This window comes from Ceratotherium simum, chromosome 29 (genome assembly GCF_057802395.1).
Source record: "Ceratotherium simum simum isolate JZ-2026a chromosome 29, ASM5780239v1, whole genome shotgun sequence".
In the NCBI taxonomy this organism is placed as follows: domain Eukaryota; kingdom Metazoa; phylum Chordata; class Mammalia; order Perissodactyla; family Rhinocerotidae; genus Ceratotherium; species Ceratotherium simum.
In genome coordinates this window covers 40,398,751-40,416,480 of record NC_141928.1, presented here as the reverse complement: position 1 = coordinate 40,416,480, position 17,730 = coordinate 40,398,751, and the positions used below count along the sequence as shown (strand labels likewise).

Sequence of the window (17,730 nt, the reverse complement as noted above, 5' to 3'; positions counted from 1 at the left end):
GAGAAGCCTTCTCTGCCACCCTATCTAAAGTAGCCACCCCCACAAAGACCTTCTTTATTCTATTAACCTGTTTTATTTTCCTCACAGCAATTAGCGCTAGTTAAACTATATTTTTCCATTTCTTGTCTGTTATCCACCTCTCTCCACAGGATTGTAAATTCTGTGAGTAAGGACATTGTCTTTTTTCACCACCGTATCCCCAGTCCCTAGAACTATGCCTGACACATAATAGGATCTTCATTATTATTTGTTGAGTTAGTGAAAAAAATGAATGAATAGCTGAGCTACCAAATTATGAGTCTCTAAGGTAAAAATTATGTCATAATCATCTCTATACTCTTGGGAGTGCCTTGCACAAAGCAGTGCTCAGGACATGTCTTTTGAATGGTTATTAAATGAAGAAATGTTCTTGAATTAGCTAGGTTCTTATCAGTTCAGCAGTTTTGTTTATGTGGTATTTTTGCCAGGACATTGTCAATGTAGTTAGATATAATGCACTCTCATTTCTTGAAGCTGGAGCAGAAATCCTTCCTGATTTAAACACTCCATTTTTGGAACTGTTTCTTAGGGGAAAATCTGACAGACACAAGGAGCATGTTTAGCAAAGCTGCTTCCTGATGAGCTCATAGCTGAGCTGGGGTTTGATCTCCTCCCTCTCCACAGTGCCCAGAGCTCACAGTGACAATGCTTTCTGAACCCTGGTCTGTTAAGTTGGAGTGTATTTGTGGGGCAAAGAAGCAGAGTGCTTGAAACTGGAATGATGCCAGAAATCCAGGCTGTACTTCTGGGGTAAGGCACAGTAGACAGCACAGATGTGAAGGGCCCAAGGACCAGGACTACTTTCTTTTTACAGGCTGCCTGTGAAGCCTGGGAGCTCCACTGTGACAGCGATGGCTCTAGTTGTTGGCCAGTTTTGTCAAGAGTGACAAAATTGAGTATCACTTTCGGCCTTAAGTGGAACCACTTTTTGCTAAATGGGTGGCTGTCTGCTCTTTGGATATGACTAGCTCTAGTAATAAACAAGTAACCTTTGGGGTTTGTAGCAATAACCAATTTCTTGTTTTTTTCTTCCTATACAAAGGAAGCAAAGTGAATCTTTAGAGCCAAAGTACCAATAAACTCCATTATAACAATAAGAAACAACATCTTCAAGGGCTTAGAAAGCCTCGGGATGGCAGGAAAAGCTCTAAGAATGAGGAAAGAGTAGACTGTGTTCTGTCCCTATGGGCCTCACACTGAGGGGGAAGCCCTGACCCCTGGGGCTTTGTCTGATAGAGGTGATTTGCCTTTCTGGTGGCTCAGTCTGAGCAGAAAGATCTGGTTCGGGGACTCCTAGTCTAACAGTGGAGGCAGGGCACATCACTGGAAACCATGGGTAATTCTCAGTTATCCAGGCAACAGGGATGGAGCAGAGGTGTTGAAGGTCACCCTGTCATTTTCTCCCACAGCTTTGGAGGGTTTCGAATTATTTATTCTAATACTTTATAATAAATAAATAAATAATAGATAAATTTATATTTATAAAAAAATTATAATAATTTAATCATTTTACCTTCCCCATTTTTCCCACTGGAGCTGATCAGGTAGGGGCTGGAGAAGTGGCAGGTAGAGGAATATAGTCTCAAATTTAATGTTGGCCACATAGACTATCCAAGAAGGAAGGCAAGGCCAGCAGAACTCGTCAGTGAGGTTTGATCTGAACCATGAGGATAGCCTTGGTTTCACATGACTCATTGAAGAGAAGGATGAGAAAATGGGAGTAAGACTGAGAAGGAAGGGTTGTATGGTCCCAAAGAGACCTTCATCACCAAGAGCTGAACTACTCAGTATGAATCTGCACTAGGCTAGGAATAAAAGCAGATTTTATTCTGTTTTATCTCAGTCCTCCTCTGTTTTGTTTTTCCCACCCCTCACCCAACTCTCAAATCTCAAATATTGAATATTGGGATTTATTGTTAATTTTTTAAGTGATAAGGTATTGTGGTTATATGTTTAAACAAGATCCTTTAAAGATACATATTAAACTGTGGATAAAATTATATAATGTGAGAAATTTGCTTAAAATAAAATGGAGGTCAGCGGAAGAGGAAGTTTGGAAGAAATAAGACTGGCCATGAATTGATAATTGTTGAAGCTAGGTGATGAGTACATAAGGGTTCGTTGTACTATTTATATACCTTAATATGTGTTTGAAATTTTTCGTAATAAAAGTTTTTTAAAATCTCATTTTCTGAGAATGATCCCAGTTAGATCTGCTCTTCCTGCTTTTCTACTCTTGTCTTCAAAGACTTTCTCATCAGTGACTCAAAGATAAGACCTCTGATAATCTAACAGTGGGGATTGGTTGTTTTGGGCTAGTCACACTTTGTGACAAAGGGCACAGGTTTGAAGACCATTGAGTAGACTTAGAGGTGGTTCACAATATCATATGTGTCTTCTCCAGAGGCATATGGGCATATAATGCTGGTGGAATGTAAAACTGTACAACTTTGGAACACATTTAGCAGTTTCTTAAAAAAAAAAATTAAAAAGTTAAATATAAATTTACTGTAGGACTCAGCAATTCCACTCCTAGATATTTACAAATGAAATGAAAGTGTATGTTCATGCAAAGTCTTATACACAAATGTTCGATGCAGCTTTGTTTATAATAGCCAAAAACTGTAAACAACCCAAATGTTCATTAACAGATAAATTAGTAAACTGTGCAATATCTATACAATAGAATACTACTCATCAATAAAAAGAAATGAATGATTTGGTAGATGCAAAAACATGGATGAATCCCAAAATAATTATGCTGAGTGAAAGAAGCCAGACAAAAAAAGATGTGTACTATATGATATCATTTATATAAAATTCTTTTACATTTTATTTTTTTCCATCTTTATTAAGAAATAATTGACATATAGCATTGTGTAAGTTTAAAGTATACCACATAATGATTTGATATATGTATGTATTGTGAAATAACTACCACAATAAAGTTAGTTAACACATCCATCACCTCACAAAGTTACAGTTTTTCTGTGTGTGGTAAGAACTTGTAAGATCTACTCTCTTAGCAACTTTCAAATATACAAAACAGGATTGTTCACTATAGTCACCATGCTGCACATTACGTCCCCAAAACTTATTCATCTTATAACTGGAAGTTTGTGCCCTTTGACCACCTTCACCTGTTCCCTCTTACTCACCTCTGGCCCCTGGCAACCACCAATCTGCTCTCTGTTTTTATGAGTGTGTTTTTTTAGATTCCACATATAGGTGATATCATTCAGTATTTGTCTTTGTCTGACTTATTTCACTTGGCATAATTCCTTCAAGTTTCATCCATGTTGTCACAAATGGCACAATTGCCTTCTTTTTTGAATAATATTCTATTGTATGGAATAACATACATTATTCTGAGTAATATTCTATTGTATTTGTACATGTGTGTATATATATACCACATTTTCTTTATCCATTCATCTGTCAGTAGACACTTAGGTTGTTTCCATGTCTTGGCTATTGTAAATAATGCTGCAGTGAACATGGGGGTGCAGATATCTCTTCAAGATAGTGATTTAATTTCCTTTGGATATATACCCAGAAGTGGAATTGCTGGATCATATGATAGTTTTATTTTTTAATTTCTTTTTTTTTTTTAATTTTATTTATTTATTTTTCCCCCAAAGCCCCAGTAGATAGTTGTATGTCATAGCTGCACATCCTTCTAGTTGCTGTATGTGGGACTCGGCCTCAGCATGGCCAGAGAATCGGTGCGTCGGTGCGCGCCCGAGATCCGAACCCTGGCCGCCAGCAGCGGAGCACAAGCACTTAACTGATAAGCCACGGGGCCGGCCCTATTTTTTAATTTCTGAGGAACCTCCATACTGTTTTCCATAGTGGCTGTACCAATTTACATTCCCACTAACAGTGCACCCTCCACATCCTCCCCAGTACTTATTATCTCTTGTGTTTTTGATAAAAGCCATTCTAACAGGTGTGAGGTGATAGCTCATTGTGATTTTGATTTGCATTTCCCTGATGATTAGTGATGTTGAGTATCTTTTCCTGTACCTATTGGCTATTTGAATATCTTCTTAGGAAAAATGTCTATTCAGGTCCTTTGCCCATTTTTTAATTGAATTGTTTGGTTGTTCTGCTATTGAGTTGTGCGAGTTCTTTATATATTTTGGATATTAACCTCTTATCAGATATGTGGTTGGCAAATATCTTCTCCCATTCCGTGGGCTGCCTTTTCATTTTGTTGATTGTTTCTTTTGCTGTGCAGAAGCTTTTAGATTTGATATAATCACACTTGTTTATTTTCGCTTTTGTTGCTTGTGCTTTCGGTGTCACATCCATAAAATCATTGCCAAGACCAATGTCAAGGAGCTTTTTCTCTCTTTTCTTCTAGGAGTTTTATGGTTTTGGGTCTTACGTTTAAGTCTTTAATCTATTTCACGTTAATTTTTGTGAGAATTATAAGATAGAGGTCCAGTTTCATTCTTTTGCGTGTGAATATCCAGTTTTCCCAACACCATTTATTGAAGAGAGTATCTTTTCTCCATTGAGTATTCTTGCCTCCCTTGTCAAATAGTAGTTGACCATATATGCATGGGTTCATTTCTGGGCTCTTGATTCTGTTGCATTGGTCTATATGTCTATTTTTATGCCAGTACCATACTGTTTTGATTACTATAGCTTTGTAATATAGTTTGAAATCAAGAAATGTGATGCATCCAGCTTTATTCTTCTTTCTCAAGATTGCTTTAGTTATTCAGGGTCTTTTGTGGTTCCATACACGTTTTAGGATTGCTTTTTCTATTTCTGTAAAAAAAAATGCCATTGGAATCTTGACAGATTGAATCTATAGATAGCTTTGGGTAGTATGGACATTTTAACAATGTTAACTCTTCTTATCCATGAACACAGGATATCTTCCCATTTGTTTGTGTCTTCTTCAATTTCTTCCATTAATGTCTAAATCCTACCTGATCGTGATATATGATCCTTTTAATGTGCTGATGAATTCAGTTTGCTAGTATTTTGTTGAGAAGTTTTGCATCTATATTCATCAGGGATATTGGCCTGTAGTTGTCTTTTCTTGTAGTGTCCTTGTAGTGTCTAGCTTTGGTTCTAGGGTAATGCTGGTAAAATGAGTTTGGGAGTGTTATCCCCTCTCCCTCAAAGTTCTTTTCTAAACATAGTTCTTGAATTTGTCTTATTTCTTTGCTTTCTTGCCCCTCCATGCCCTTCTCTCTCAACTTAGTGGCAAGAAAATTGAGGTTATCTGGAACAATAATCTTGGGAAAGAAGATATAATCTTTAATCTGAACTTTGCCTCCAGGCTGATTCACTTTATTCAATTGGAAAGAATTATTGGCCTTGTTTCCTTAAGATCTCATTTTTAGCTCTTCCTCTTTGGTGTCTAAAAGTAATAGACTTTTCCAGTCCTTTGATGACCCAAATTTCTCTCTGTTCCTTTTTATTTCTACTTATAAATTGGCCAATTATTTCCCTAATTCAACTCTTTCTTTTAATACCTTGTCAAAGGCAGCCAGCACACACTAATATTCTAATTCTTTCTAACCACTTCCCTTACAGCCATCGGCTCAGTAGGCACATGGTCTGTCTTCCAGTTTTACCAAATTCTTTACTATTAACATGATTGCCATATTTTCAGCCTTTTATATCACTTTCCTTACCACTCACCCACCCGCAACTGCTTAGCCAGTGCCATACATTTTAGACTTTGTTAAAGCAGCACCTCTCTTCAATAGTGGAGTGATAAAGAGCTTGGGTGCTGTCTCTCCTAATTAGTAGCTAAGTGACTTTAGGCAAAGTACTTTTCCACTCTTAATATCAAATTTCTCATCTATTATTAAAAGAGGGGTATTATACAAGCTGGCCCTGTGGCCTAGTGGTTAAGTTTGGCGCACTTTTCTTCGGCAGCCCAGGTTTGGTTCCTGGGTGCAGACCTACACCACTCATCAACAGCCATGCCATGGCGGTGACCCACATACAAAATAGAGGAAGATTGGCAGCAGATGTTAGCTCAGGGTGAATCTTCCTCAGCACACAAACACAAAAAAGGGTATTATAAATTACATTAAATAATATATGTAAAGTACTTACCACAGTTCCTGGCACTTAATTAGTATTTAATATGTTTTAGTTACTATTATCTCCCTTCAAAAACCCAAGGATGGCTCCTGCTGGGCTTTCTTGTCTGTCCTCCATACTACTGCCTACAGCCTGTGAACATCAAGGCCCCTGCCCTCTAAGAAGAGAGAGAAGCTCTGTAGAGAGATAACCTCTGAAAGGTAGAACTGAAGCAGCACATGCCTTGGATGAAATGTTAATTTAATTCTTTTTTTGATTTCTAGATTTTCCTATTTTTAGGCAGCATGTGTTTTATCCTAGCAATTGGACATGGCATTTGGGAGAACAAGAAAGGCTACTACTTCCAGAATTTTCTGCCATGGAAAGAATATGTCTCTTCATCAGTTGTCTCTGCCATCCTCATATTCTGGTCCTACTTCATTATTCTCAACACTATGGTGCCCATTTCCCTCTATGTCAGGTAGGCTTTTTTGATCACTTTGGGTTACAGGAGGAGGAGCTGACTTCATACTTCCTGCTTAATTCCCCAACCAGAGTGTGAACTTCTAGAAAGCATAGATTGTGTGCTCTTTAACCCTTTACTTTCAACAGTGCCTGGTATACAAAACACTCTGAGAAATATCTGGAGATTGCATAAATGCTTTCCATATCCAGAATACTATGCTAGATACTATGGGGGTTATACAAAAAGAAAATTGTCCCTACCCTCAAATAGCTTATAATGTAAGTGACTAAATAAGACATATAAGCACATGAAATAGTTAGAAAAAATACACACAAATTTGGTGTTGCTAAAGCACAAGCCAGGCAGCCCCTAGTTTATCAACGAGGTCAGTTCCACATATTCATGTATAAATCAGTTAATCAGATATCAGAAACAATGTGGCAAATGGTAGATAGGTGTAATTGTGTCTTAGGTTCTGGTTTAGTTGGAGAAGAGGAGAAGGAGGTTTCTTCCCTTTTTTCATGAGCACCTTGGACAAAAATTTGAAATAGGTAAAATAAGTCTTTACTATATTCTGATCTCCTTTTTCACTTTTCAACATTCCATTTCACATACACACCCTGAAACACGTTTTCGCATCCTTCTTTCCTAAACCTTGCACTGTGGCATCCCAACCCAAAAACACCCTCCATATCACTAAACTATCTGATTAATGTAATAAATGTTTATTGAGCACCTACTGTGTGCCAAACACTATATTGGGTGCTAGAGATAGAAACATGAAAAATAAAGCAGCCCCTTCTCTAGATATGCTTACAACATAGCCATAGATCCAGATACTTAAATAAACCATTATGGTACAATATGAAAAATGATGTAATAGAAATATATATGTGAATGCTATGGGAGCCTTGAAAAGGAATGGATTAGTTCTGCCTGGAGAGACTTAGGGGTTTACAGAAAAAGGTAATAATAAAACTAATATTTGAAAAAAGAATAGAATTCACCAAGCAGAAAATAGGAAAAGAATATTGCAAGCAGAAAGATCAGCATGTACAAAGGTTTGGATGTTTTTAAAAGCTTGATCTGGTAATAGAACAGTGAGTAGACTAGACTAAGGTATTGGATGGTAATTTAGGATCAGATCCAGGAGAACCTTAAATGCCAGGCCAAGGCGTTTGGATTTTATCCTAAAAGCAGCACATACCTTTCTAAGGAAAGAAATAATGTGATTAAATGTTTGGGTTTAGAGAGATTGCTGTGGTGGCTGGTATGGCGAAGGAAGGGAGGGGTCAAGACTCAACACATGAGGACCAGCAGAGTCAATAATGTGGGCCTGGGCACCTCCTCTCCCGCCTCAAACCAAAAAGCCATGTGGTTCCATGCAGCTGTCTCAGACAGAGATTGCTAATGAAGCAATCTAAACTAACACACATTAAGTATGAATGATGATAGGAAGGAGGCCCCTTAAAAAGTCTTCATTGTTTTAAAATGAAGATGCTTGTTAACCATAAAGAATCTATAATGCATATTATTTGGAACAGAAGAGGAATGAGACAAGGGAGATAGGGAAAATTCAGATAAAATGGAGATGAGGCTATTGAGGGGAGAAGCTACAGGCAGGCTGGCTCTGCCTGGAAATTTAGCAGAGGGTCAGCTCCTGTAAGCTGTTTCTGATTTTCACAGATCCTACCCCTCTTCTTGTGAAACAAAGATGCTCTGAGTGTTTCAAGTTTCTCTCTCTTCCCTACCAATGAATTTACATGACAGCAGCAATAATCCTTCAATTAAGCCTAGGCAGCCTTTTGTTAGTTCGCTCTTACCTCTATCAGCCCTTGCATGACTGCAGAAGTTCAAAATTTGTGACTTTTGCTGGATATGTTTTTGAAGAAGAAAGGGTAAAAGGAGAGTATGCCTCAGCCAAGTTAATCAGGTATATCTGGATCCAGATTGTAAAGCATTGAGTGATAATGGTCAAAGTCAGAATTAGAGTGGGTTGGCTGGTGGGAGATGCTCTGATTTTCTAATGCTCGCCCTGACCTACCACACGACGGATAAGAAGGAAACCAAGGTGATGCATTTGCTTGTCCTGCTCTGACCCAGGACCCTTCTTTTCTTCCTTTTTCCTTAGTGTTGAGATAATAAGATTGGGCAACAGTTACTATATCAACTGGGATCGGAAGATGTTTTATGCACCAAAGAACACAGCAGCACAGGCTCGCACCACCACCCTTAATGAGGAGCTCGGCCAGGTCAAATACGTGTTCTCTGACAAAACAGGGACCCTGACTCAGAACATCATGGTTTTCAAGAAGTGTTCTATTAATGGGACATTCTATGGTATGCATGTCTTCCTGTTTTCCCTGAGTCCTGGGGAAATTCTACTTCGCAGATGTTTTCAAGAATAATCTGACTCTAAATATATATGCCTCTTATTCTCACAACCTTCTCTATTCCTAAGCAAAGATCACCTAGCCCATTCAATTCTAACCTAAAAGCATTTATTTAGCCCCTTATAGATGCAACCCATCATGGAAATTGGACATTGGAAATACCAAGATGTACAAGACTTAATCTCTGTCCTCAAGAATTTCCAATGTCTTGGGAATGTCACTTCACTCTCATATTAAATCAGATGGAGCAAGCAGCATATTACTGAAGTTGCTACTCTCCTGGTTCTCCCTCAAACCAATAAACAGTCTTGAGAGAAGCCATCAAAGGGTAGTCAGAGTTTGATCAGTGTCTCCCATGCACAGTTCCTCATTTATTTCATGCCTTAAGCATAAGCTTGTTTGTGTGATAGTGTTAAGTCTTCATGTATGTGAACATTCATGCCCAGTGCACTAACTAACAGAGGAAGGCAGTCACATCTGAAAAGCTAGAGCACATGGGATATTCTTCTGGGGTGATGAAAAAGCTTTGAAACTAGAGATGTAGTAGTTGCACAACATTGTGAATGCACTAAATGCCCCTGGATTGTACACTTGAAAATGGTTAATTGTATGTTATGTGAATTTCACCTCAATATAAAAATAATAAAAAATTTAAAGGTAAAAAAAAAGCTAGAGCACTAATATTTCCTATTACCCCTGCCAAACAAGTTTTCATGTGTATAAACTCTGAAAGCTTATTTTTGGATGTGTTGATTTGGGTGAGGATCTTAATTCTCTGGCTCATTGTAAGCCCTGACAATACAATGGGTAAGGTTGAAAAGGGTCATGGATGTTTCTTTGCTTGACATTAGACTGTCTTCCACCCCTATTCTCTCTGTACTATCCACTGGCCAACAATCCTAAACGTTCTAGCACTATTTTCACACGTCTCCTAGGTAACTTTTCTGATTGGAGGGCTTCGTGAAGTATGAAGTCTCTCATAGATCCAGTGACTAAACTCCAGCCTCACCTCACTCACACTTACGGGAGAAGAGTTGTGGCCCAAGCAGATGACCTCTTCTTCTATTGGCTTGGGGAGAGGAGCTTAACGGGGCACTGAGGGCTAGGTGGCCTGAGGGGATTTGAGGAAGCTTGACTACAAGTCTAGGATGATAGAATCAGAAAAAATCAGCTTTTAGTAACCCTCCTTTAAATTGCCATATAACCCAGTAGTTCCATTCCTAAGTATATACCAAAAAAAAAAAAAATGAAAACAGGGATTCAAACAGATAGATATTTGCTAGTGTTCACTGCAGCACTATTCACAATAGCCAAAAGGTAGAAACAATCCATGTGTCCATCAACAGATGAATGGATAAACAAATTGTGGTATGTCCACACAATGGAATATTAGTCATAAAAAGTAGTGACGTTCTGGGGCCAGCCCGGTGGCGCAAGCGGTTGGGTGCGCGCGCTCCGCTGCGGCGGCCCGGGGTTCGCTGGTTCAGATCCCGGGCGCGCACCGACGCACTGCTTTGGCGAGCCATGCTGTGGCGGCGACCCATATAAAGTGGAGGAGGATGGGCACGGATGTTAGCCCAGGGCCGTCTTCCTCGGCAAAAAAAGAGGAGGATTGGCAGATGTTAGCACAGGGCTGATCTCCTCACAAAAAAAAAAAAAAAAAAAGTAGTGATGTTCTGACACATGCTGCAACATGGATGATTCTTGAAAACATTATGCTAAATGAAATAAGCCAGACACGAAAGGAAATATTGTATTATTCTACTTATATGAAATATCTAGAATAGGCAAATTCATAGAGACAGAAAGTAGATTAGAGGTTACCAGGGGCTGGGAATGGAGAAGAATAGAAGTTTCTGTTTAGGATGCTGAAAAAGTTTTGGAAATATATAATGGTGATTGTTGCACAACATTGTGAATGTAATTAGTGCCACTGAATTGTACACTAAAAAATGATTAAAATGGCAAATTTTATGTTACATATATTTTACCACAATAAAAAAATATTTGTAAACCCTTCTTTAAAACCTTTGCTAAGTCTCTGTTCTGTTTACTTACCAACAGGTGATATCTATGACAAGAATGGACAGCGGTTAGAAGTTTCTGAGGTAAGTGATTACAGCTTCCTGTGAAATGTATGTGGGAGCTGAGTGAGGCCGTGCTGCGCAGCAGCATCTTAAACACAAATTGGGACTCCCTTAGACTCTGAAGGTTTTATTGGCCCCATAATATCAAAAAGTATTATATAAATGACCTCTGTTTATTTGAGGGGATTTGGGTTTGTGTTTAAAATGAAAATAGATTTATTGTTTTTTTCTGTTTAAAAAATAATCTATACTCACTATATAAAAACATCCAAACAATACAGAAATGTATGAAGAAGAAAGTTAAAATCATTCAATTCCATTTAGATAACCAATGTAAAATGTGGGGGGTCTATCCTTTCAGATGCTTTTCATAAGCATATATGTGCACATATACGTCTAGATCTAGTGATAGATTAGATAGACAGGAGGGAGAAAGGGAGGAAGGATCATAGCATGCATGCTATTGTCAGCGTCCTTTTATTCACTTAACACTATGTTGTGGTCCTCTTCCCATGTCAGTAAATTAGGTCTACATCCTCATTTTGAATGAGTATCATATCCAATTGTATTGATGTACCTTAATTTATTTAACCAATCCCCTATTTTTATTCCATTTTCTTTTGCTATTATCAATAGCATTGTGGTAAGCACCCTGGTACATACATTTTTGTCTCCTCTTCTGATAATTATTTCCTTAGAATAAAGTCCTAGAAGTGAAATCAGTTGGTCAAAGGGGAGCCACATTATTTTTTCAATTGGTGTATATATATATTTTTGTTTATTATTGAGGTCCTATTGCCTTTTAGCATTGTGTAAATTTCAAGTGTACATTATTATATTTTAGTTTCTGTATAGATTGCATTGTTTCACCACCAGTAGTCTAGTTTTTATCCATCACCATACGCATGTGCCCCTTTACCCCTTTCACCTTCCCTGCATCCCCTTTTCCTCTGGTAACCACTAATCTGTTCTCCTTTTTCTTGGGTTGCTTCCAAGTCTTGGCTATTGTGAATGATGCCGCATTGAACATAGGGGTGCATATATCTTTAGGCATTTGTGTTTTCATATTCTTGGGATAAATACCCAGCAGTGGAATAGCTGGATCATGTGGTAGTTCTATTCTTAATTTTTTGAGGAATCTGCGTAGTGTTTTCCATAATGGCTGCACCAGTTTGCACTCCCACCAGCAGTGTATGAGTGTTCCCTTTTGTCCACATCCTCTCCAACACTTGTTATTTCTTGTCTTGTTAATTACAGCCATTCTGACAGGTGTGAGGTGATATCTCATTGTAGTTTTTATTTGAATTTCCCTAATAATTAGTGATGTTGAACATCTGTTCATGTGCTTGTTGGCCATCTGTACATCTTCTTTGGAAAAATGACTGTTCAGGTCTTTTGCCCATGTTTTAATTGGGTTGTTAGTTTTTTTGTTGTTGAGATGTATGAGTTCTTTATATATTTTGGATGTTAAACCCTTACTAGAGATATGGTTTGCAGATGTCTTCTCCCAGTGGTTGTCTTTTCGTTTTTTTGGTGGTTTCCTTTGCTGTACAGAAGCTTTTTAGTTTGATGCAGTCCCATTTTTAATTTTTTTCTTTTGTTTCCCTTGCCTGGTCAGACATGGTATTTGAAAATATGCTGCTAAGACCGATGTCAAAGAGTGTACTACCTGTGTCTTCTTGTAGAAATTTTATGGTTTCAGGTCTTACATTCCAGTCTTTAATCCATTTTGAGTTAATTTTTGTGTATGGTGTAAGATAATGGTGTACTTTCATTCTTTGGCATTTGGCTGTCCAGTTTTCCCAACACCATTTATTGAAGAGACTTTCCTTTCTCTATCATATGTTCTTGGCTTCCTTGTCAAAAATTAGCTGTCCATAGATGTGTGGGTTTATTTCTGGGCTCTCGATTCTGTTCCATTGTTCTGTGTGTCTGTTTTTGTGCCAGTACCCTTCTGTTTTGATTACTATAGCTTTGTAGTGTACTTTGAAATCAGGGATTATGATGCCTCCACCTTTGTTCTCCTTTCTCAGGATTCCTTTGGCTATTCGGGGTCTTTTGTTGTTCCATATAAATTTTAGGATTCTTTGTTCTATTTCTGTGAAAAATGTCGTCAAAACTTTGATAGGGATTGCATTGAATTGGTAGATTGCTTTAGGAAGTATGGACATTTTACCTATGTTAATTCTTTCAATCCAAGAGCACGGAATATCTTTCCGTTCCTTTGTGTCTTCTTCGTTTTATAGTTTTCAGTGTACAGATCTTTCACTTCTTTGGTTAAATTTATTCCTAGATATTTTATTCTTTTTGTTGCAATTGTAAATGGGAGTGTATTCTTAATTTCTCTTTCTGCTACTTCATTGTTAGTGTATAGAAACACAACTGATTCTTGTATGTTGATTTTGTATCCTGCAACTTTACCATATTTATTTATTGTTTCTAAAAGTTTTTTGGTGGGTTCTTTTGGGTTTTCTATATATAAAATCATGTCATCTGCAAATAGTGACAGTTTTACTTCTTCCTTTCCAAATTGGATCCCTTTTATTTCTTTTTCTTGCCTGATTGCTCTGGCTAGGACTTCCAATAATATGTTAAATAAGAGTGGCGCAAGTGGGCATCCTTGTCTGGTTCCTGTTCTTAGAGGGATAGCTTTCAGTTTTTCTCCATTGAGTGTATTACCTGTGGGTTTGTCATTATATGGCCTGTATTATGTTGAGGTACTTTCCTTCCCTACCTGTTTTATTCAGAGTTTTTATCATAAATGGATGCTGTATCTTGTCAAATGCTTTCTCTGCATCTATTGAGATGATCATAGGATTTTTGTTCTTTGTTGTGTTAATGTGGTGTATCACATTGATTGATTTGTGTATTTTGAAACATCCCTGCATCCCTGGAATAAATCCCACTTGTCAAGGTGTATGACCTTTTTAATGTATTGTTGTATTCGATTTATTAGTATTTTGTTGAGGATTTTTGCATCAATGTTCATTAGTAATATTGGCCTGTAATTTTGTTTTTTTGTGTTGTCCTTGTCTGGTTTTGGTATCCCGGTAATGTTGGCCTCAAAGAATGAGTTAGGAAGCTTCCCCTTCTGTTCAATTTTTTGGAAGAGTTTGAGAAGGATAGGTATTAAGTCTTCTTTGAATGTTTGGTAGAATTCACCAAGGAAGCCGTCTGGTCCTGGACTTTTATTTTTTGGGAAGTTTTTGATTACTGGTTTGATCTCCTTACTGGTGATTGGTCTGTTCAAATTCTCTATTTCTTCTTGATTCAGTTTTGGAAGGTTGTATAATTCTAAGAATTTATTCCTTTCTTCTAGGGTTATCCAATTTGTTGGTGTATATCTTTTCATAGTATTCTCTTATAATCTTTTGTATTTCTGAGGTGTCCATTGTAATTTCCCCTTTTTCGTTTCTGATTTTATTTATTTGAGCCCTCTCTCTTTTTGCTTTGTGAGTCTAGCTAAAGGTTTGTCAATTTTGTTTATCTTTCCAAAGAACCAGCTCTTAGTTTCATTGATTTTTCTATTTTTTTTTTAGTCTCTATTTCATTTATTTCCACTCTGATTTTTATTATTTCCTTCCTTCTACTGATTTGGGGCTTTGTTCTTCTTTTTCTAGTTCCTTTAGATGTACTGTTAGATTGTTTATTTGAGATTTTCTTGTTTGCTGAGGTAGGCCTTTATTGCTGTAAGCTTCCCTCTTAGTACTGCTTTTGCTAGATCCCATAAATTTTGGCATGTCATATTTTCATTTGTCTCCAGGTATTTTTTGATTTCTCCTTTGATTTCTTCATTGACCCAATAGTTGTTCAATAGCATTTTGTTTAATCTCCACATATTTGTTACTTTTCCAGTGTTCTTCCTGTAGTTGATTTCTAGTTTCATACCATTGTGGTCAGAAAAGATGCTTGGTATTATTTCAGTCTTCTTAAATTTATTGAGACTTGTTTTGTGACCTAATATGTGATCTGTTCTGGAGAATGTTCCATGTGCATTCGAAAAGAAAGTGTATTCTGCTGTTTTTGGATGGAATGTTCTGTATATATCTACTAAGTCCATCTGGTCTAATGTGTCATTTAAGGCCAATGTCTCCTTATCGATCTTCTGTTTAATGATCTATCCATTGATGTAAGTGGAGTGTTAAAGTCCTCTACTATTATTGTGTTACTGTCTCTTTCTCCTTTGTGTCTGTTAATAGTTGCTTTATATGTTTAGGTGCTCCTATGTTGGGTGCATAGATATTTACAAATGTTATATCCTCTTGTTGGATTGTTCCTTTTATCATTATGTAGTGCCCTTCTTTGTCTCTTGTTACAGCTTTTGTTTTAAAGTCTATTTTCTGTGATATAAATGTTGCTACCCCAGCTTTCTTTTCATTGTCATTTGCATGGAATATCTTTTTCCATCCCTTCACTCTCAGTTCGTATCTTTAGGTCTGAAGTGTGTCTCTTGTAGGCAGCGTATATATGGGTCTTGGTTTTTCATCCAATCAGCCACCCTGTGCCTTTTGATTGGAGCAGTTAGTCCATTGACATTTAAAGTAGCTATTGATAAGTATGTACTTATGAACATTTTGTTACCTTTTTTCTGGGTGTTTTAGTAGTTCTTCTCTGTTCCTTTCTTCTTCTCTTGCTCTCTTCCCATGTGGTTTGATGGCTTTCTTTACTGTTATGTTTGGGTTCATTTCTCTTAATTTTTGTGTATTTGTTATAGGTTTCTGGTTTGTGATTACCATGAGGTTCATATATAATAACCTGTGTACATAGCAATCTATATTAAGTTGATGTTCTCTTAAGTTTGACCTCTTGCTAAAAGCTCTACTCTTTTACTCCCCTCCTCCTACATTTTATGTTTTTGATATCATATTTAACCTGCTTTTTGTATATATCTGTTAACCTCTTATCTTGGAAATAGAAAATTTTAGTACTTCTGTCTTTCGACCTTCATATTAGCTTCATATGTGGTTGATCTGCTACCTTTGCTGTATATTTACCTTTACCAGTGATTTTATTTTATTTTTTGATAATTTTATTATTCCTATTTGTGGTCTTTTCTTTTCTGCTTAAATAAGTCCCTTTAGTATTTCTTGTAAGGCTGTTTTATTGGTGTTAAACTCCTTTAGTTTTTGCTTGTCTGAAAAGCTCTTTATCTCTCCTTCCATTCTGAATGATAACCTTGCTGGGTAGAGTATTCTTGGCTATAGGTTTTTTCCTTTCAGTACTTTAAATATATCATGCCACTCCCTTCTAGCCTGTAAGGTTTCTGCTGAGAAGTCAGCTAATAGCCTTATGGGGTTTCCTTTGTATGTAACTAGTTGCCTTTCTCTTGCAGCTTTTAGGATTCTCTCTTTGTCTTTAGTTCTTGACATTTTAATTATAATGTGTCTTGGTGTGGGCTTCTTTGGGTTCATCTTGCTTGGTGCTCTCTGTGCTTCCTGTACCTGGATGTCTCTTTCCTTCCTTAGGTTAGGCAAGTTTTCAGCTATTATTTCTTTGAATAGATTCTCTGCCCCTTTTTCTTTCTCTTCTCCTTCTGGGACACCTATAATATGGATGTTAGTGAGCTTGCTGTTGTCCCAGAGGTGCCTTATACTGTCCTCGTTCTTTTTAATTCTTTTTTCTTCTTTCTGTTCTGCTTGGGTGATTTCCTCTAGTCTTTCATCCAGCTTGCTGATCCGTTCTTCTGTATCCTCTACTCTGCTATTGATTCCCTCTAGTGAATTTTTCATTTCCGTTATTGTATTCTTCAGTTCTGATTGGTTCTTTTTTATATTTTCCAATTCTTTGTTGAAGTTCTCACTGTATTCTTCTATTCTTCTCCCAAGATCTCTAAGCATCATTATGACTATTAGTTTGTACTCTTTTTCAGGTAGATTATCTCTGTTTTGTTTAGTTCTTTTTCCGACAAATGTCCTGTTCCCTTATTTGGAACATATTCCTTTGTCTCCTCATTTTGCCTCTTTCTCTGTGCTTATATCTACATATTAGGTAGATCAGTTACGTCTTCTGATCTTGGAGATGTAGCCTTATATAAGAGATGCCTTATGAGGCCCAGCAGTGTGCTTCCCTCTCATCACCAGTTCCTAATGTTCCAGGAATATCCTCTGTGTGGAATATGTGTGTCATTCTGCTTTGGCAGGGTTGCTCTTGCTGCAGGTTCCCAGAGAGGCTAGGCTGTCCCCCTGGCCGTCTGGTTGTAATGCTCAGCTGCATATAGCTGCTACGGTCCCTTCAGTCACTTTATTGGGTGGAGGGAGCCCCAGCACAGCTAGCTGCAAGGTCTAATAGCACATTCCTGCTGTAATTTTTCTGTTAAGTGAGTCAGGCCCCCAGTGTGGCTGGTTGCTAGGCTCAGGGGCTCACAATTGCTGTAGTCCTCCAGCCTGCAAGGCTGTTGTCAGCTCTCTCAGTAGTGCAGCGGAGTGGGACTGGCCCCAGGCATGGCAGCACACAATTGTTTCAGGTGTTGGAAGGTGTGGTACATGCCCTATATGGCTGTTTGTGAAGCACAAGTCTACTGCTGCTGAGGAGCCCCACTGCCCACAAGTCCACACACCCTATTCATGCAGACCTTCCCATGCCCTGCCCCACTGAAGAGGACCTACTCACCCTCCTACAGAGGCCCCACACACTCTGCCAGCCCAGGCCTGCCCCTCACGCATGCCCAGCCCCGCAGAGGCAGACCCACTCA

The 17,730-nt window shown here is 37.9% G+C and overlaps 1 protein-coding gene across 1 annotated transcript in view; it reads left to right on the top strand.

Annotated features, from left to right (window-relative positions):
• The window catches only part of LOC101393436 (phospholipid-transporting ATPase FetA-like), a 126,813-nt gene that overhangs the window by 73,785 nt on the left and 35,298 nt on the right, over positions 1–17,730 (top strand). The window contains exons 12-14 of the mRNA XM_087419539.1: positions 6,378–6,574; positions 8,691–8,899; positions 11,017–11,060. Coding sequence (XP_087275665.1) covers positions 6,378–6,574; positions 8,691–8,899; positions 11,017–11,060 — 450 coding nt within the window. The remainder of the gene's footprint in view (positions 1–6,377; positions 6,575–8,690; positions 8,900–11,016; positions 11,061–17,730) is intronic.